Here is an 18974-nt window from a genome sequence, read left to right as displayed (position 1 = left end):
AGGGGCGTGCTGCGGCCGCCCGGGCGGACCCGGCGAGAGGCGGCGGCGGGAGCGGCGGTGATGGACGGGTCCGGGGAGCAACCCAGAGGCGGGGGTGAGGCGGGAGGCGGACGGGCGGGAGGAGGGCGAGCCCCTCGCCGGCCGACCCCAGGATCCCTCCTGCCGGTATGGGGCCGTGCGATCGCCAAGCACTCCGGGGCAGAAACTCCGGGATCCGGCGCTGCCAGCTTCCACCCACTCCCGGAGTCCCGGGCTCTCTGGCCTCTGCGTCCGGATCCCTTCCTGTCTGGCGCTCTCGGACCCCCGAGAAGCTGGGAAACCCCATAATCCAAGCCCCCGGGGCAGGCCCGGGCTTGTTGCCGGCACCACTTCCTGGTGGGAGGGGCGGGTCTCCCCTCAGTCCCCTCAGGCCAGGGGTCTGGTTGCATGAAGTGTTCCCTCAGCCTCCTCCCCCGGAAGAATGAAGGATACAGGCCCAGGACTCCTGCCTCTTTCTCCATCAGGGACTCAGTTGCCTGGGCCCCCAGTCACTTTATCTACCAGGGACCCAGAAATGCAGGGTCCCCTAGCGTTGTCCTCCCTCAGGGATCGTGAACCACTCCAGTTCCCTGGATCCCCCTAGGACCCAAGAGTCCAGGCACCTCTTCCCTCCTTTCTCCTCTAGGGCCCACCAGCTCTGAGCAGATCATGAAGACAGGGGCCCTTTTGCTTCAGGGGTGAGTTTGAGGTCTGATTATTGCGGAGCAGATTTGAGGAGTGAGGCCCCATTCTGATTCTGCATTCCCTGCAACTCCATTCCCACTCTAGTTTCATCCAGGATCGAGCAGGGCGAATGGGGGGAGAGACACCCGAGCTGGGCCTGGAGCAGGCGCCCCAGGATGCATCCACCAAGAAGCTGAGCGAGTGTCTCAAGCGCATTGGAGATGAACTGGACAGTAACATGGAGCTGCAGAGGTGTGGTCCCTGGGACCCAGGAGTCCAGCCAGTGAGCCCCTTCTCCTCAGAACCCAGGAGTCCCAGCTCCCAACCCCCACTCCCCCTGGGAGCCTGGAGTCCAGGCCCACAACCTCCTTTTCCGCCAGACCCAGGGGTCCAGGGCCCCACCACTCAACTCAGCACTCTGGACTCCCAGCCCTCCCCTGCCCTAGGATCTTGAAACTCTCCTTTAGGGAGTCATTTTCCCCAATTTCCTCAATGTCCACCTTGTGGCTCTCTCCCAAGATGGCTTCCTGGCTCAGGCCTCAGTTTCCTTATCTTTGGTATGGGGTGGACACCAGAGTTTCCACACTCCGCCTGATCCTCCCTCCCCAGCACTGGCTCTCCTCTCTCCTGCAGGATGATCGCGGCCGTGGACACAGATTCCCCCCGAGAGGTCTTTTTCCGAGTGGCGGCCGAAATGTTTTCTGACGGCAACTTCAACTGGGGCCGGGTTGTCGCCCTTTTCTACTTTGCCAGCAAACTGGTGCTCAAGGTGGGCGGCTGCAGGGCTGTGAGCCCAGGCAGGCTCCCCTGTGAGGACCTGGGAGTTGTGAGATCAATCCCTGTGGCAGCCCAGTAACCACAGAGGGAATGGAGAGAGACAGCTATGGACCGCTTGTCTGCTTTTTCAATCATTTATTCATTCAACAAACATTTATGGGGCCTATGGTGTATGTGATCTGTACTTGGCACCCAGGACACAGAACAGAAAAGGCTAGGTCCCTGCTCTCAGGGAGCCCACGTCATATGATGAGTGCTGAGCGAAGTAAACTAGGGTGACGTGAGTGGGCAAAGTGGTCAGGAAAGACTTCTAAGAGGAGGTGACGTGAGAGCCAAAGTTGGAATGACAAGAAAGATGCAGTGATATATTGTATAAAGACGGGGGGAAAGGCATCCTGTAGAGGGGCAGAACATGCAAAGGCCCTGAGGTAGGACCAAGCCTGGTGTGTTGTGGCCAATGAGGAGGCCCATGTGGTTAGAACAGAGTGAGGAGGGGGAGAAGGTGAGAGATGAGGGCAGATTGCGAGGGTCTTGTGGGCCACTGTAAAGACTAGCTTTACTCTGAGTGCGACAGGAGTGACTGGCTGGTTTTAAACAAGAGAGTGAGGTGACCTGATTTATAAATAGAAAAGATTTTTCAAGCAAGGAGAGCAAAATGTTAATTGTAGAATCTAGGTTGTGTGTATATGCCTGTACACTTTGAAATTTTTTTAACTTTTCTCTGTGAAGATTCTCATTATAAAATATTGGGGGAGGGGAAGCCCAGCAAATTATTTTGGCCGTTGTGGGTAGAAAAATGGATTATGGGGCACAAGGGCAAAAACTGGGAAGCTGACGAAGGGGTACCTGTAATAGTCCTGGCTAACGGAAGACTGGCCTGGAGTCAGGCGGCAGCATTGGAGGTGGAGAAGTAGATTTCTTGATGTGTTTGCAAGATTGAGCTGATGGGGCTTGAATGTTAGAGGTGAGGGGGACAGCAGTCAGGGTGATGGTAGGGCTGCGTGTGGAGCTGGGGACAGCAGACAAGAAGCAGCGAGATAAAGGCTGAGTAGGGAAGCTTAGGGAGTTGAAGAGCAGGCGTCAGGCCTTACCTGGTCTGAAGGTCAGAAAGCCCTCTCTGGGGAAGTGACATTAGACCTGAGCTTTGAGGGATGAGTGAAAATTCCCTTGGTTGAGGCCCACTGAGGCAGCAGAATCGGCATGTGCAAAGGTCCTGAAGCAGGTTAACAATTTGGTGGGAATGAAGATATGGAAGAAGCATGGGAATTCCCTGGTGGTCCAGTGGTTAGGACTCCGTGCTTCCACTGCAGGGGGCACGGGTTCGATCCCGGGTCGGGGAACTAACGTCCCACAAGCTGTGTGGAGTGGCCAAAGAAAAAATAAAAATTAAAGTTTAAAATTAAAAAAAAAAAAAAAAAAAAAAAGATATGGAAGAAGGGCAATGAGGCACAGAAAAGAAGAGGAAAATTGGAATGTGATGTGATCAGGTCAGAGGCTTCACACAGAGCCGTGTGGGCCAAGATGTGCTTTTGATTTTTTATCCCAGAGGTACTGGGGAGCCATAGATGGTTTGTGAGCAGGGCAGTTGACAGTGACCAGATCCACTTTACAATTTACGAAGCTCATTCTGACTGTGAGTGGGAAAGAGACTGTAGAAGGGCTGGAGGGGAGGCAGAGAGTTGAGAAAGGAGGCTGGGGGCCACGGCCCCAGGCAGTGGGGACAAGGCTCAGTCCCTAAGGCCCGGCCCACTCCCCGCAGGCCCTGTGCACCAAGGTGCCCCAGCTGATCAGGACCATCATGGGCTGGACACTGGACTTCCTTCGAGAGCGGCTGCTGGGCTGGATCCAGGACCAGGGTGGTTGGGTGAGGCCCCTAACCCCACCCAATCCCCCACTCCTCTGGGACACCTGGGCCTTCCTGAGCCCACCACAGTGGTGCCCCCCCTCCCCATTTTCGGATCATCAGATGTACTCTGTAATGTGTTTTCTTACATGTCTGATCAACCCCTGATTCATAAGGCCCCCACTGACCTCTCCATGACCCTTGACCTCCTGGTGACCTCTGACCTGACTAGTGCCTTCTGCCCTCCCTGGTGCCCCTACTCCCTTCGGAATCCCTCAAGTTCTATGATAACTCTTTGGCCCCCAACTCTTTATTACCATTAATCTTAGGCCCTTGCCCCCACTCATGCCCTCTGACCTCTCTGTGACCCCTCATGTGCTGGCCCAGGGCCTGCCCCTTGGCTGAGCTGCTGAAGTGCCTCATGTCCCTATCCCCAGGACGGCCTCCTCTCCTACTTTGGGACACCCACGTGGCAGACAGTGACCATCTTCGTGGCCGGAGTGCTCACTGCCTCGCTTACCATCTGGAAGAAGATGGGCTGAGGCCACCAGCGGCCTTGGACTGTGTCTTTTCTGCATAAATTATGGCATTTTTCGGGAGGGGTGGGTACTGGGGGCCATGGGCATTTTTCTTACTTTTGTAATTATTGGGATGGGGTGGGGAGGAGTGGTCTCGGGGGGCAATAAACCTCTTTCGGGCCACACTTTCAGAGTCTGAGTTACTGAGCCCACTTCCTGGCTGTCGCAGGAGACCAGGCTTCATGTGCTGACACATCTTTTTCTGAGGTTGCCTGGTGCCCTCTATGGGTAGGTGGTGAGTTAAGTCTTGGCCCTTCCCTTAAGGAGCCCACAGTCCTGAGGGGAGCCGAGGTGACTTGAGATCACATGAGTCATGTGTCACAGCCTAGGGTATTGTGTTAGAGGCGGCACTGTGCCAGGCCCAAGCCCGGCAGAGGGGGCGGGGGCGGGAGCGGGGGTGGGGAGTGGATATCAGGGTAGCAGGGTGCAAAGCAGCCTCCTGGACCCTGGGAACTAGGGCCTGGAAGCTTCCACTATATGGGACCACAGGAAGTTGCACATTTACTGAGGTGGAGAAATAGGGAAGACGCTGGAGGGGGGCGGACCTCGGGAGGACTAGGAGAGCAGGGGAGGGCTCTGGAGCCTTTTGGGGAAGTCCCTGGAGGTTGGAAGGCTGAGGAGGCTGGAAGGCTGAGGAGGCTGGAGAGAGGGTCCAAGGGGGACTCCAGGGGAGGCCTGAGCTTGAGCTGTGTGGCTGCAGAGGAGACACACAGGCTGGAGACTGACAGGTTGTGGAGGGAGGGGCTGGAGGAGGAGGAGGAGGAGTCTAGGGTCTGGCCCCTAAATGGGAAGGGCCCTCCAGGAGAGGAGCGCCCCCTGGGAAGATGCTGCACTCACAAAGCGGCACAGTAGATAGAGCCACAGAAGGAGAATCAGGAAAGGGAATTACAGAGAATAAGGTCACTCGGAGAGCCACGGTTGTCACCTCTCTGACTTGGGTCTTCGTTGCTATGCGCAGTTTTTTTTCTCTCTAGTTGCGGCGAGCGGGGGCTACTCTTCATTGCGGTGCCTGGGCTTCTCGTTGCAGTGGCTTCTCTTGTTGCGGAGCACGGGCTCTAGGCATGCCGGCTTCAGTAGTTGAGGCACGCAGGCCCAAGAGCAGGCGGGCTCAGTAGTTGTGGCTCGTGGGCTTAGTTGCTCCACAGCATGTGGGATATTCCCGGACCAGGGCACGAACCTGTGTCCCCTACACTGGCAGGTGGATTCTTAACCACTGCACCACCAGGGAAGTCCCACGCCTCTGGCTCTCTGTCCCCCTCTCTCTGGGTCCTTCTGTCCCCTTCTTTATCTCTGTTCCTGTCTCTTTGTCCCTCTCTGGGTCTTTCTGTCCCCCTGTCTCTCTCTGTCCCTGTTTCCCTGGGCCACTTGTCTTCTCCCATACCCCCTGATTCCCCCCACCTTCTTCAGATCATCGTTATCTCACCCCTTCCTCTCCCTTCACCTGTGATCACTTTCCAGGTCACCTCTCCTTTCCCAGGCTAAAGGTCTTTGGGCTGAGGTATGAAATTTGGTGAATGAGTAACTGAGACCCCATGGTGACTGTGTGCCGGGGGCAACTGCCCCTCCCCCAGGGACAGCAAGTCAGGGGAGAGATGTCAGATAAGACAGAAGTGAGGGGAGACTGAGCCACCACCCAGAGAGAGGGGACAAATATGGCCACAGGCGGGAGCCCAGGGAAACCATCCAGGGAACTAAAAAGACAGTGCCTGGAGACAAAGCACTCAAGGTGGCACCTTGGGGGAGGGGGCCAGACTTGGGGCCCAGCCAGGCCTAGTTCCCGGGTCCCAGCCAGACTGCAGTCCACCCAAAGTAGATGAGGTCAGCAAGCAGGCTCCACCCCGCCCCCCTGCGGGGAGCCCCTTCCAGAGCTGAGTTCAGCATGACTCAGCACGGCTGCTCTCCTGGCCACTGGCCCAGACACCCCTTGAGGACCCCAGATACCAGCCTGACTGGCGTCCCCTTGATCAGGGAGTACCCTGCCCGGGCTGCTTGAAGAGGCTGCTCTGCAAGGTGAGCCCTGACCTCTGCCCCCAGCGCCCCAGCGGCTTCAGCTTTCCTGCCCCAGCCGACCAGCTGCCTCCGTTAGGGCACTGAAATAGGGTCAAAGTCCTGTCTTTGTTTCTCCTTCCCCCCAAACAACCACAATGGGGAGTTCCTGGAGGGCTCCTTCAGCCAGCTCTGCCACCCAGGCACAGGCCTGGACCAGACACACTTTTAAAATGTCCATTGGTTAAAGACAGACATCCCATCCATAGGTGCCCAGACCCTCCTTGTTTCACCAGGACCCAGTACTTCTCCGTGATCTTGAAGGAGCATGTGTCAGGCAAGACAGGGACAATTGCAGCGAGGCTGCTTCAGAGTCAAAAAGAATTCCCAGTCTCTGGCTGCCTGCAAAGACATCTCCAGGAAGTGCAGCCTCAGAGGGACCCCCAAAACTCCAGTGTCATTTCACCCCTCCCCATCTCAGCTTCCAGAAAAAGTGAGCCCCTAAAATAGCCCCTAGGTATTCCAAGGGGCCCAGACAATCTTTCGAGGCCTCCAAAAGGCTCTCCAAGACCCCTGACCTCTTTAAAAAGCCCCTACTAGGCTTCTGGAAACATCCCTCTCCCCCCGCTCCGGGGCTGAACACCAGGGCCTAAAGACCGCCCTACCAGATCACTTCAAGGGCCTAAAGACCACCCTACCCCCCCGGGGAAGTTTCCAGAAAAATAGGGACTTCCATTGTGAACTCTAAAGCTACAGAATTTCCCCCCACCTTTGAACCCCAAGGCTCCAGGTCCTCCCAGAGAGAGACCCAAGGTTCCAGACATATCTCACCGCCTTCCAAACTTCTCAGTGATCCAGGTACCCCAGCGCAAACCCCAGTCATGTGAAGGTTTCCGCACCTCTGAGGAACCCCCCCAGGGTTCCAGTAAAGTCCGTGCCCTGACACAGCACCAGAATCCGATCTACTTTCCTGAGACACCCCCAGGACCCAGGGATCATTATTTTCCGGGGTTCCCAGTGTCCTCATTAATCTTTCACCTACCAGAGAGTCTCCCTCTCCCCCGCCAGAATCCCTTCACTTGCCACCCATTTCACAACAGCCCTCGCGTACAGGCGCGTGACTTCCCCACCTCTGGCGCGGGGTTGGCGTGGGGGGCCTGGCGGGGAGGGTGTCTAGGAGTCCTATATGCTCCTGATTGGTCACGCCTGGGCTCCAGGCCCCGCCTCCTGCCACCGCAGATTGGCCGATTGCTCTCCCTGACCGTCCCACTTCCGAGGGCCCGCGCGCTATAAAAGAAGCCGCCTTGGCCACAGCCGCTTGCATTGCGCTCGGCGGTTCCCTGGATCTGTGTTTTGCTCCAACAGTGTTTGGACGGAACAGACCCAGGGTCGCCCTTTCCTCCAGCCTCTGACCACCCTCCAATCTTCGGCGTCAACCACTCAGCTATCCTCGGTCACCGGGACCAGCCAACACCATTCTTTGAGCCGAACTCCTTATTACCGATCAACCATGAGCTCCCAGATTCGTCAGAATTATTCCACCGAGGTGGAGGCCGCCGTCAACCGCCTGGTCAACATGCATCTGCGGGCCTACTACACCTACCTCTCTCTGGTGAGGGTCCCCAGGACGCCCCCAGCCCAAGTTCCCCTCAGCTGCGCACCTCCGGCCCTCTGCGCACGCGCTGGCCTTCTTTGTCCTGTTGGATAGTCAGAAGGCGGAGTCCGCATGCCTGGCCTCGCCTCCTGCTAACCATTGTTACCGCCATCTCTTCCCGCAGGGCTTCTATTTTGACCGCGACGATGTGGCTCTGAAGGGCGTGGGCCACTTTTTCCACGAATTGACCGAAGAGAAGCACGAGAGCGCCAGGCGTCTCTTGAAAATGCAAAACCAACGCGGCGGCCGCGCCCTCTTCCAGGACGTGCAGGTAAACAGTGTGTGGGCAGCGGACTACATCTCCCAACAGTCCCTGCACTAGAGGCCCCTTGACTGTAGTGGTTTAGGCACCGCGTAGGCTTCTTGGAGATTGAGTTCAGTCTTTTGTGGGTTATTACAGCTGGAGATCGAGGCGCACCCAGTTCTCCCAAGAAGTGGCGGTCCAGAGTGCAGCGTGTAGTATCCTGGGATGTGTAGTAATAGGACACTGGGGTATGATAGATACAAACTCTTAGACGCTTTTTTCCGGTTAAGCCCTCTACTCTCGCAACTACTGGAAAATTAGTTTTTAGTCCTTTCCAGAGTATGTGGTTAGTACTGAGCCGTTTCTGTGTTCGGTATAGAAGCCATCTCAAGATGAGTGGGGTAAAACTCAGGACGCTATGGAAGCCGCCATTAACATGGAGAAGAACCTGAACCAGGCCCTTCTGGATCTGCATGCCCTGGCTTGTGCCCGCGCAGACCCCCACGTAAGTATCTCCAGTCATGTCTATAAGACCTTCCCTGGAATGATGCTTACATACTAAGCATTGGCCTCATTTGATTGGACAGATTTCCTTCTGAGCCTCCTTCCCCCCACCTGTCACGTTGTTAGATCTGTACGTGGCAACATTTTCTCCTCTTTTATCACTCAGCTCTGCGACTTCCTGGAGAGCCACTTCCTAGATGAGGAGGTGAAACTCATCAAGAAGATGGGTGACCACCTGACCAACCTCCGCAGGCTGGCTGGTCCCCAGGCTGGGCTGGGCGAGTATCTCTTCGAAAGGCTCACCCTCAAGCACGACTAGGAGCCTCCGGAGCCCAGTGGCCTTTGAGGAGCCCCTCTGGTGTCAGGGCTTCTGCCTGAAGCCCCTCTCTGCAGCCAGTAGGCAGCTTGTTAACCACACTGGAGCCCTCTCCCCAGCCATGGACCAAATGGAAACAATAAAGCTTTTTGCAGCAGCTAGTGGTTTTGTGTGTGTATCCTGGGGAAAAAGGTGGGATCTATTTTCACAAGGCTGCTGGCTGCACTGGGCTGGCTGGGAGAGAGGAGTTTGGCGCTCTTTACTTCTAAGACATAATAACACCTGTGGGGGTGTTGCTGTAGTGGGTTTTCTGCTTTGCCAGGCTGTTAACTGCCCCTCCTAAGATGGTAGAGCCCAGACTCCAGGGAGAGTCTGGTAAAACCTGGGGTTGCTAGCTGGAATCAGACAGCTGTTAAGGAGATCAGTAATGAGAAACCGGTTCACATGAGTTATGTTGCTAGGCACTTGCCAAGCTCCGAAAGTACTCTGCCTCAATTCTGGGAGGCTAAGTAGAAATGTGAGCTCCTGTATATGGGTAAGTCGAGACAAACTGTGTAAATTACCCATGGTAACCGGGAGGCACACCCCAGATCTGACCTCCAAAGGCTGTTTGTTACAGGTGTGGAATTCAAGGCACACAAGAGGTAGAACCTGGCTAGCGGGTCGGAGCAGCTGAGGGCACATGGTGTGAAAGAGGTGCTGAGCTAGGGGTTCAGGGCTCAGCACAGACAGAAATGGGATGTGAAATTATCCAGATGGGAACTGAAGAAGCTTGAAGATGACTTAAGCAGCTGCTGGGTCCAAGCAATAAAACGTCAACTCTGATGACCCCCTACCCCATCCTATTTTTGGTAGATGAATCTAAGAGGAAGTGGCTGCTAGACAGCTGTTCTTTGGTCTGCTCAGCACCAGGGCCCTCCCGCTGGTAATTCTGGTGGGGGAGGGGACTCGGGTGTCACAAACACTGTTGCTAACAGAAAGATGATCACACATCCAAATTCAAACAATCAGAGCTTTCTACTCCCCTGAAAAACGATTGATTCAGACATGCACGTGTAGCCTAGGGACCATTAGAACTGAAAGGAGAAAAGGATTTTTTTTCCAAAAGTAGTCATCCAGGGGACAGTAGGGCCAAAGTCCAGAGGCCAGAGTCCTAGAAACATGCTCTAAGCCAGTGCTGTCCAATAGAACTTTTTGCAGTGATAGAAAGTTCTGTATCTGCGCTGTCCAATAGGGTAGCCATGGGCCACGTGTGGCCACAGTGGCTATTGAGCCCTTGCATATGGCTAGTGCTACTGAGGAATTTAAGAGCCTGAGCCAACTTTGCCACTTGCAAGTTGAGTCAAAAACAAGAGAGTTGCCTTCCTTTGAAATAACACTGGAATCCAGTGGCAATCCAAGTCTCTAAGAGTAGAATGAGACAAGAGAACCAGGACACAGCAGTGGCCAAAGGGGAGGAATCAGAGGGGAAGAGGAGGGAAGGAAGAGGAGGGCGGGGCCAGGATTGAGGCCCACCAAGCCCTCCGGTCAGACTAGACCTGAGATTCTTAAATATAGATGTATTTTTTCATCTCTGGACACACTTCAATCACACCCCTTCTGCCCTCCCCCCCCTCCCAATTGCAAACCAAGGGCAGCAGACACAGCACAGCACACGTGAGGGGTCCCTCCCTTTCACCAAAGCTGGGGGAAGGGCACGGCTTAGGGATGGAAGAGCCTCGAGGTAAATATGGAGGTTCTAGAATCCAGTGGGCTGAGTTCTAGACCAGAGGGAAGGGACCAGGATGCAGCAAAGTGGCGAGGTTCTAGATTTGGCAGCTGGAACCTAGAACCCAGTGGTTTCATGGTGGGTCTAGGGGTTGAGGGTTATGTGTGCAGGTACTGGGGAAGACAGACAGTTGTCCTCAGCAGAGGGATTCCCTGTAGGGTGCAGGAGTTTAGAAATATGGGGAAGAGTTCAGACTCAGGGAAGGAGTAGGGTCTGGTCCAGAAAAGGCCAGAAAGGCCTCTAGACCAAGACAGCTTGTTCTCCAGTAGGAATGAGAAGCCAAGTGGTTCTGCCCCCACTTGCTTGGCCAAAGTGCAGAGGAAGAAGGGAGCAGGGGTGGAGGGATCCTCCAGGCAGAGCCGGACACCCCAGGGAGGGCTAAATCAGACTAAACACGAGTGCACTGGCCTGGAGCCCGAGTTCTGGAGTTAACGTGCATTAAGTCCCTGAAAGTGCCCCAGCTCTGTACTTGATTGTCTCATTAGCAGGGACTCCACGCGGTTTCCAGTGCTTGGTGGCCCAGGGCCAGGCCTGAGCACGGCAGGCTCTGTATGCTGTAAAATTAGCAAGCCGCAAGGGGCTCAAGGAGCCCCAGAATAGAAGGCAACAGAGCAGGTTTCTGAAAACCTCTGGCACCACGGCAGGATAATGGCAGATTCCTGGCCTCTGGGATGGCCTGGGGGACTCCAGGGCACAGATTATGCATTCTGGAACCCAAGAAAGGCACTGGCGTTGTGGATTCTGGAGTGTTTGGGATTCCGAGAGAGGAGCTAGAGGGGCTGGAGTGTATGGAGGAGGGGGTAGGGCTGTGGACCCCACAGAGGGTTGGGGATCTGGAGTGGAGTTTAGGGACAGTGCCATTCTGCATCCATCCTCCAGATAAGGGAGGCAGGGTTGGAAGGGGAGTGCGGGGCAGGGGACTTAGTTGCGCTCCTCGCCCAGGGAGCTGGCGGGACTGAGGGGCTCGCTGGGGGTGCTGACTGAGCTGGAGGGCGCTGTGTCCACCGAGCCGCGCTTGCTCCCGCCGGTTGAAGATGTGCTGGAGGAGCGGCGCGGCCATTCCGGCGCACGGATATTGCGCCGGTCCTTGGCAGCCTCCTCGTCCTCGTCGTAGCGCTCGGCATCTTCATCGGGTGGTCCGTCCCGGAGCTCCTCCTCATCCTCGCTCTGGTGCGGGCTGGAGTGTCTCGATAGTGAGGGTGATGGTGGCACTGAGGCTGGCCGCGGGTAGCGGTAGCCCTGGGTCTGCGTACGGAGGTGTAGGCACAAACCGCATAGTGAGCAGAGGCCTCTACAGCCTGCCTGGGCGTCCAGCGTCCTTGAGGCCTTGCAACTCCAGGAGGGACACCCCACTTCACCCCACCCTTCTAGCTCCTGGCCCCCTAGAGAGACCCCGGATCCACTTACCGCGTCAGCCTCGTGGGGCTCGTAGGTGAACTGTTCTGGAAAGGCCTTGGCCAGCGCCATGTGGCGCGCGGACATGTAGTACTTGTTGGGGGGAAAGAAGAGGAGTGGGCATCAGGGGGCAGGAGCCTGGCCCCGCCCCCAGCAGGTTTGGAGGTGGGGTGAACCCTGGTTACACCTTTTAGGCAGATGAGCACACGCTGCGGTGGTTTCCAGTTGGCCCCTCTGCCTATCATCCATCTTTCAGGCTCCACCCCTTATGTAGATAAGCAGAGCTGTGAATGGACAGTCTTTGAGCCACACCCCTTTAACAGGGGCGGAATTCTCCAGTCAGGTACCTCTTTGGCCGCACCCTTATGCAAATAGAGAACCTCCCACCTCCGTGGTCTTCCAGTCTGAAAGTTGATTCTTTTCTTAAAGGGACAGCAAGCGTTACAAATAGGAAGAGACCATGCCCTTTGCGCCAGCTTTCGAGGCACGGGGAATCAGAGACCCAGAGCCGTAAGTGACAGATCCACCAGCAGAGGACAGGGAAGGGAATTATACCCGGCCTAGGTATTTCCAGTCCAGAAGGTCGGAGAGGCGCTCCGTGCGGTTCCGCTGGATAATGCGCTGCCGCCGGCTCTGCTGGCAGAAACTGTAGAGGAAGGAGGTGAGCTGCGAGCAAGAATCATCCAAGCCTCGGAAACGCCGGTCCAGAATGTAGATGCCTGTCGGGGCCAGGACGAGTCTCAGAAAACAGATTGGGGAAACCTGCATTGTCTCTGGGACTCCAGGACTCCAGGACGCCTCCTCCCACTGGGACTCAGGAGTCCACCCCCTCCTCTCGTAGTGACCCAAGAGACCACGCCCCTCCTTCCCAGGATCCAAGAGTCCCGGCTCTCATTCCGGGCGCTGACCGTAAGCTGAGGGGTCGGCGATGTGTTCCTCCATGAAGCAGCCGAAACCAGAAAGGTTGGTGGAGACACTGGGGATACCCATAACCGTGCACTCAGCTGCGGGAAGGCGTGAGAAAGGTCCGCTTAGCTTGCCCCTCTTTATTGCCTTAAATCCCAGTAAAAGCCCAAATGGCGCCTTCTATTAGCGCCTTTAATAAGAGCCGGGCGCTGGGCTGCGCAAGTCAGGAACCAGACAAATTAGGCTGTGCATTAAAGTATGATAGTCCCTATTCCTTAGAGGGGAAGCTACTAGGCCCAGAAAAGGGAATTCATTTGCCCCAAGGCCTCAGGGTAAGGAAGAGTCCATAATTGGGTAATAAGGATGCTAATTTATTGAGCACGGTACTCTGGGCCAATGTCTACCATTTTAATTTATCCTCATGACCTATAAGACACCTTTTTGTGCCAGACTGCAGTTTTGGTTGTCATAGCTTTATAGTCTGTTTTGACAAGAGGTAAGACAAGGTCTCTCATTATTACTTTCACTGTGTACAGAGCACCTACTATACCTCGTTTACTCCCTTAAATAACGCTGAGAAATGCTTCAAGGAGTTTATTATAATTTTTATGTAAGTGTTTCTAAAAACCTCTGTAAGCTGCAAAAGTAGGCACTACATATAACAAGGCTTATGGGAAAAATAGGGTTGGAGCTGGTCACACAAAAACCTATGCACCATTTTAACCGTGGATGAAACTGGCAAATTTCCTAATCATCACACAAGTACAGTTTAAAAGACTTGTCAAATTACTCATCATTTAAGAAATATTACAGCAAATGTGGTATTTATTTCGCCTTAAAAACATATGAAAATAGCTTGTTAGAGGACCGTGCATTTAGCTGTTGTTGTTTTGGGGAACCAAACAGTAGCAAATTGGGAGAAATCAGGTGTGAACTCTGACATCAGCCCTCTAGTTACTCACATGAGCTACTGTGTCACAAAAACACATGAACAGACTGTTTCCATTGTTCCTGTTTTGCAAAGGAGGAGTTTGGAGCTCAGGGAGGGCCAGTCCTTTGTCCTGGGACCACGCCAGACGCTGAACTCACCTGGTGTGTAGCCCCAAGGCTCATAGTAGGAGGGGAAGACCCCCAGGTGGCAGCCGCGGACAAACTCCTCATAGTCCACAGGGAGCAGGGGGCTCGTGGAGGAGAGGAACTCCGGGTGGAAAATCACCTGGCAGTGGACAACAAGGGCTCAGCCCGAGCACCTTATTTAGCTACTCCCTGGGGATCCCAGAGAGGATGAAAAAGTTGTCTAAAGCCACACAAGACAGTGTCAGGACAAAGACTGGAACCCAAGTCCGTCTGCCTCAGAAGCAAAGGTTCTTTCTAAACATTGCAATCCTTTGATATACCAGGAGAGATGGGAAATGTGAGGCTCAGGTCCAGCCCCCATATCACCGCCCTCCCCAGCACCCCCACCCCCACCCATGCCCAACCCACCCTGGCCAGTGCCCTCACCTTGACCCTGTCAGCACTACTATTGAAGAGGCCAATTCGGCGGATGGTGGTCAAAATAGGATCTGAGGAGTCATCCAGCATATTGTGGGTGCACACAGGAGGAAAAGACTGCCGCTGTAGGGGCCACAAGTGGGGTGGGGGTGTCAGGGAAGGGACAGAGGGCTCCCTGCTTCCCCATGAGCCATGCTCATCCTGGGGATCTAAGGAGACAATTCCCATCAGGTTGTGAAGCAACAAACCCAGGAGATTACCAGGAGTTGTAGATTTCCTACTTGGCTCTATCTGTAAAGGTTTTCTGTTCCCTTTAACCACCGTAAGCCGAAAAGAAACTACAATCCCAGCTGTCTTAGAGGCAGAGCCAGTGTTAACATGCCTCACAGACTAGAGGGAGTTGTAGCTATCTTGTTCTGTACTCTGGGCTCTCATCAAAGAAACTCAAAAGGACTGTAACTCCCAGCACTTGATGGGGGCTGTGCCTTTCAGGGGCTGCTTGCTGGAAGTTATAGTTTTCTTATGAAAATCCTGGATCTCTTTCTCTCCAAGTTCCTTTTACTCTCCATCCTGTGTTCTCTCCACCTCCACCCTCAAAAGAGGCCCAAAGAAACCACAATTCCCAAGAGCCACTGGAGGAAGACAGAGCTAGTGTGATAGCAGCCCCAGGGGCTGCTGGGATATACAGTACTTCACAGCTGTCCCATCATTCCTCTCATTAAAAGATCCACTCATCTTCAGTTTACTGACTCCAGGAGTCCAGGAAACTACAACTCCCAGCAGCCCCATGGCAGAAACATCCCCAGTGAGGCTGACTGCCTGAGGAACTACTGGAAATTACAGTTTGGCAAAAACCAATTCACACCTTGTTCGTGCAACTTGGCTGTCTTGGTTTCCATTCCCCAGGATTGGGGGAAATCACCAACCCTGACCACAGCTACCAAAAACCCTGGACTCCAGAGAATAAAAGAACTCTAATTCCCAGGAGTTTCTGGGGCAAGGGAAGAGTCAAGGTAGCAGAAAGCCCTTGGGGCTGCCGCGAGTTGTGGTTCTCATTTTGTGACTGCCAATTTTCTCTAAGGTTTCCCACCCATCTAATTAACCTCAGGTATCTAAAGAAGCTACAACTCCCAGGGGTATTTGGAGCCGAAGACACAACCAGTGGGATAAGAAACAGTAGCTGCTGAAAGTTTTCAGTGTTCTTCAGTGAATAACTGTCGTTTTTTTGTTGTTGTTATCGTTTTTTCTTCTTCTTTGATCGCACCATGTGGCACGTGGGATCTTAGTCCCCAGCCAGGGATCGAACCTGCACCCCCTGTATTTGAAGCACAGAGTCTTAACCACTGGACTGCCAGGGAAGTCCCGAAATAATTTTTTGAGCTGACCTGGCTCTATCCCTAGAGGCCCGACAAAACTACCACTCCCAGCAGTCTCTGGGGGAAGAGGTGGAGGTAGCTTGCAGCAAGGCCCAGGGTTAGCTGGGAGTTGCAGTTCTCCTTTTGCGGCTATCTTGACTTTAGTTTAAGGTCCCTTCCACCGTTTGTTCATGGATCCCCAAGGACTCAAAGAAACTACAACTCCCAGCAGCCTCTGTGGAAGAATAAGCTGTGGGAAAGCAGGCTGCCCTAAAGGCTTCTGGGAACTGAAGTTCTACCAGTCAGCTCACACACACCCCCTTCTGACTTCAGAATTGATTCCTTGAATAAGGGCTGCCAACAAAGCAGAACTCCCAGCCATCTCTGGGGTCAGAGCTAACACGGCAAGCTGCCTCCAGGGCTGCTGGGAATCGCCATCTTTCGACTCAGGAGTCCAAACCATACCTGCGTGGCAAAGATGGCTCTCTTCATCATCGTGAAGTCCTCCTTGTCCAGCATCTTGTTCATGTCTGGGAGGCTCCCCCTGTAAGGCGAGCAGGGGGATGCATCTGGGAATGGGTGATGAGAGGGTTTAGAGCCCAGGAGGATGCAGGGCTGAGGGCGGGGCACTCACACCAGCAAGGATTCATAAAGCTTCCTCCCAAACTTCTCCTTCACTGTGTTGGCCGTATCCCTGGAAGGAACAGAACGACAACATCACTTGTAGACCAGCTGCCATTTATTGTTAGGCTTCTGGGGCAGCTGGGCAGTTGAGGGCTGAGCAGAGAAGCTCTGGGAATTTCTGGCTGGAGGATGGGGACTCAGGGAATAGGCCCTGGAAGGCTAGGATCCCTTGTGCTTTGCATCAGCTCTGCGGCCAGGGACAGGTGGCTTTCCCTCTCTGACTTCAATGCCTCATCTGTCAGATGGGGATAAAAATAGAAGCAACCTCAAAGGTTTGCAGTGAGAATTCGATGAGGTCATGACAAAAAGCGCACAGTGCCCATCACGCAGTGAGCCTTCCCAAAATGTCAGCTATTATTAGGACTTGGGCTAGTCCTGGTAGCGGTGATGCAAAGCCCCATTTTATAAAAAGGGAAAATTACATTCTGAGAGAGGAAAATGTATGGACACAGGTAAAGCTAGCAAAGAGTGCCACCCTACAACTTCATTGACATTCCTCTGTTCGTGGTCCTCTCGTAGCTCTGGCCTCATTTTCTACCCCATCTCCCTAGGGTACTCTGCTTCAGCCCCGCTGGCTTCCTTGCTGTTTCTCAAACATGCCTCAGGGCCTTTGCACGTGCCATTCCCTCTGCCTGAAATGCTGTTCCCCAGATACACACAGGGCTTCCTCCCTCCTTTCCTCTCTTGGTCTCTACTTGCTGGCACTTACTCAGCGTGGCCTGTCCTGACAAACCTGTCTCATATTCCAGTCCTGCTTTTTTTTTTTTGCCAGAGCCCTTTCTATAGAACTTTCTAGAATGTGAACACAACGAAGGCAGGGATTTTTATCTTTCTGTCTCACAGCTGTGTTCCCAGTGCCTAGAACAGCACCTGGCATGCAGTAGGAGCTCAAGAAAGAGCTGATGGCTAATGGGTGTTTTTTTACAGGTGAGGAAACTGAGGCTTGAAGACAGGGAGCGGTTTGCCTAAAGTCGCAAAGCCAGAGCAAGACAGGGGCATAAGCGGGATCTTGCCAGCTTGACACCAGAGCCCCTGGTCATGCTGTCACGCTTGTCCTGCCCGCGACTGCGACTTCGTACTGCCCCCGAGTTGCAGGTGTCTGGAGCAAGTAACTTTGCTGGGCATCAGGTGGGGGATGGATGGCTTGATCATGTCACAGATGACAAAAGTGAGACTCCAGGAGAAACAGGGGACCCAAAGCACCCAGCTGGGAGTGGGGGCGGCAGGGATGCCGGGCCGAGGGCTGCTGACCAAAGCTGCTTGCGCACGGCTTGGCCCTTAAGGGTTTCCACGTTGAAATTGTTGGTACGGGCTGGCATGATGAAGAAGGCGACCACTGTCTGCTCGCTGCCATTCACCTGGGGCGGAGGAAAGGGAGGGGGGGTGCGTGTGTGTGCGTGCGCGTGTGCGCGTGTGAGGATCACGTGGGAGAAGGCTGAGACCACCCACCCTTTCCCACCCACCCCCCAAGACCACGAGGACCCTGCCATGCCCCTTACTGTCAAGGAGAATTACAGGACAGAGCTACCATTCCCACGGGGACTCTGATCTTCTTTCTGGGTCCCTACACTCCTGTTTTACACATGGGTTTCCCTGCCCCCACCTCCCCAGGTCTCCGTTCTCCCCAGTCGTGTACTGATTTTTCTCATCCTCCTTGTCCCCTTGCAGCCCAGGCCTTACTCTTAGCAGATAGTTGAGCCGGGCCAAGGCCTCCAGGAAGACATCGGCCCCCTTGTTGGAGAATTCGTAGCGGCCAGCGATAAAGAAGTACAAGGTCTTGTCCAAGTTGAAGTCCAGGTGTCTAAAGAAGCCACAAGACAGGGTGAAGCCAAGACCCTCACCCATTAGCCCCAGCCTTGAAACTACAAACCCCAGAAGCCACAGGGGACAAAGAAGATCTTAGGACAGAGGCATCATGGGAACTCCTGGGAATGGTTCTTTTCTCCTTAGATGGGGATTTCCTGAAATACTCAGCCATTGTTCTGGCGCTCAAGAACTCAAGAGGCTGAGCCCTCAGCTGTCCCCTCTGTTGGCCCCAGAAGTCTGGGTTCCCAACCACCCTCTCTCTCAAGACCTAGGTACCTGGCCTACATACCCATAAAAATGGCCCCGCACAAACTCCTGGATTCGAGCCTTGCTCTGAGCATGGAGGTTCTGGAACTCATGCATGGCAGAGAATTTCTTCACGTTCAGTCCATTGGGGGTCACGATATCTGGGATTGGGGTAGAAGGTCCCACATTTCATTTCTTCATTTCTTTATTCAGATCAATGTGGCTGAATGAATAAATGAAGGAAAGACCCCTTTCCTTTCACAATGTCTTTGTTTCGATAGCTCCCCAGTGAGCTCCTGTGGTGACCCAGCTGCCTTGCCTGCCACTCAGATATCTTCTTGTCCAACATTGCATGCTTATATTCACAAGCCTGACTACAACTCCCATCAGCCCCTGTGAATGGCCAACCAGACTGGGAACAGAGCAACATCGGGGCTTCTGGGAGTTGCAGCTCTTTTGTTTCCCCTATGCCACCCTGAGCTGGGGGAATGAGTCAATGTCCCCATCTTGCTTCTCTATCTTCAAGCCTCTTTTAGGGCCCCAACCATTTCCTATTCTCATAGAAATTAAAGCATATCAGTGAAAAACTATAACCTCCATCAGCTCCTGGGGCAAAATTCCAGGAATATAAGGAGTTGGACAGCCAAAGGTCTTCTGGGAGTTATAGGTCTCACCTTATACCCATTGAGAATGGATGCTATAGTTTGGGAAGAATA

General features: G+C 54.1%; 3 protein-coding genes across 8 annotated transcripts in view; 2 read left to right on the top strand and 1 right to left on the bottom strand.

The window, feature by feature from the left end:
- BAX (BCL2 associated X, apoptosis regulator) lies at window positions 1-4026 on the top strand. 3 transcript variants are annotated; one of them, XM_067018637.1, is made up of 6 exons: window positions 1-94; window positions 665-716; window positions 808-954; window positions 1336-1471; window positions 3239-3343; window positions 3760-4024. In XM_067018637.1, exons 1-6 carry the CDS (start codon window positions 61-63, stop codon window positions 3862-3864), a joined length of 579 nt encoding a protein of 192 aa, XP_066874738.1. In that variant the 5' UTR covers window positions 1-60; the 3' UTR covers window positions 3865-4024. The 3 variants fall into 3 exon arrangements, with proteins under 3 accessions (XP_066874738.1, XP_066874740.1, XP_066874739.1); XM_067018639.1 differs by having other exon boundaries at window positions 3239-3348; window positions 3710-3945; XM_067018638.1 differs by having other exon boundaries at window positions 31-68; window positions 3760-4026.
- A 3151-nt stretch (window positions 4027-7177) lies between these two features.
- Window positions 7178-8761, top strand: FTL (ferritin light chain). Its single transcript, XM_067020379.1, has 4 exons — window positions 7178-7498; window positions 7665-7811; window positions 8164-8289; window positions 8455-8761. Exons 1-4 carry the CDS (start codon window positions 7397-7399, stop codon window positions 8605-8607), a joined length of 528 nt encoding a protein of 175 aa, XP_066876480.1. The 5' UTR covers window positions 7178-7396; the 3' UTR covers window positions 8608-8761.
- Window positions 8762-10148: 1387 nt separating this feature from the next.
- Window positions 10149-18974, bottom strand: part of GYS1 (glycogen synthase 1) — a 14577-nt gene continuing 5751 nt past the window's right edge. For 3 of the 4 annotated variants that reach the window (XM_059046115.2, XM_059046116.2, XM_067020377.1), the window contains 11 exons: window positions 18302-18419; window positions 17887-18007; window positions 17458-17564; window positions 16157-16216; window positions 15988-16066; window positions 14177-14290; window positions 13763-13889; window positions 12676-12771; window positions 12323-12486; window positions 11780-11860; window positions 10149-11617 (listed from right to left, as the gene is read on the bottom strand). In XM_059046115.2, coding sequence (XP_058902098.1) covers window positions 11294-11617; window positions 11780-11860; window positions 12323-12486; window positions 12676-12771; window positions 13763-13889; window positions 14177-14290; window positions 15988-16066; window positions 16157-16216; window positions 17458-17564; window positions 17887-18007; window positions 18302-18419 — 1391 coding nt within the window. In that variant the 3' untranslated portion in view covers window positions 10149-11293. The remainder of the gene's footprint in view (window positions 11618-11779; window positions 11861-12322; window positions 12487-12675; window positions 12772-13762; window positions 13890-14176; window positions 14291-15987; window positions 16067-16156; window positions 16217-17457; window positions 17565-17886; window positions 18008-18301; window positions 18420-18974) is intronic. The other variant, XM_067020378.1, reaches the window with a different exon arrangement.

The sequence above is a fragment of the Kogia breviceps genome, chromosome 18, assembly GCF_026419965.1.
Source record: "Kogia breviceps isolate mKogBre1 chromosome 18, mKogBre1 haplotype 1, whole genome shotgun sequence".
NCBI classification, from domain to species: domain Eukaryota; kingdom Metazoa; phylum Chordata; class Mammalia; order Artiodactyla; family Physeteridae; genus Kogia; species Kogia breviceps.
The sequence above is the reverse complement of the archived record's forward strand: the minus strand, read 5'-3'. Positions and strand labels throughout refer to the sequence as shown.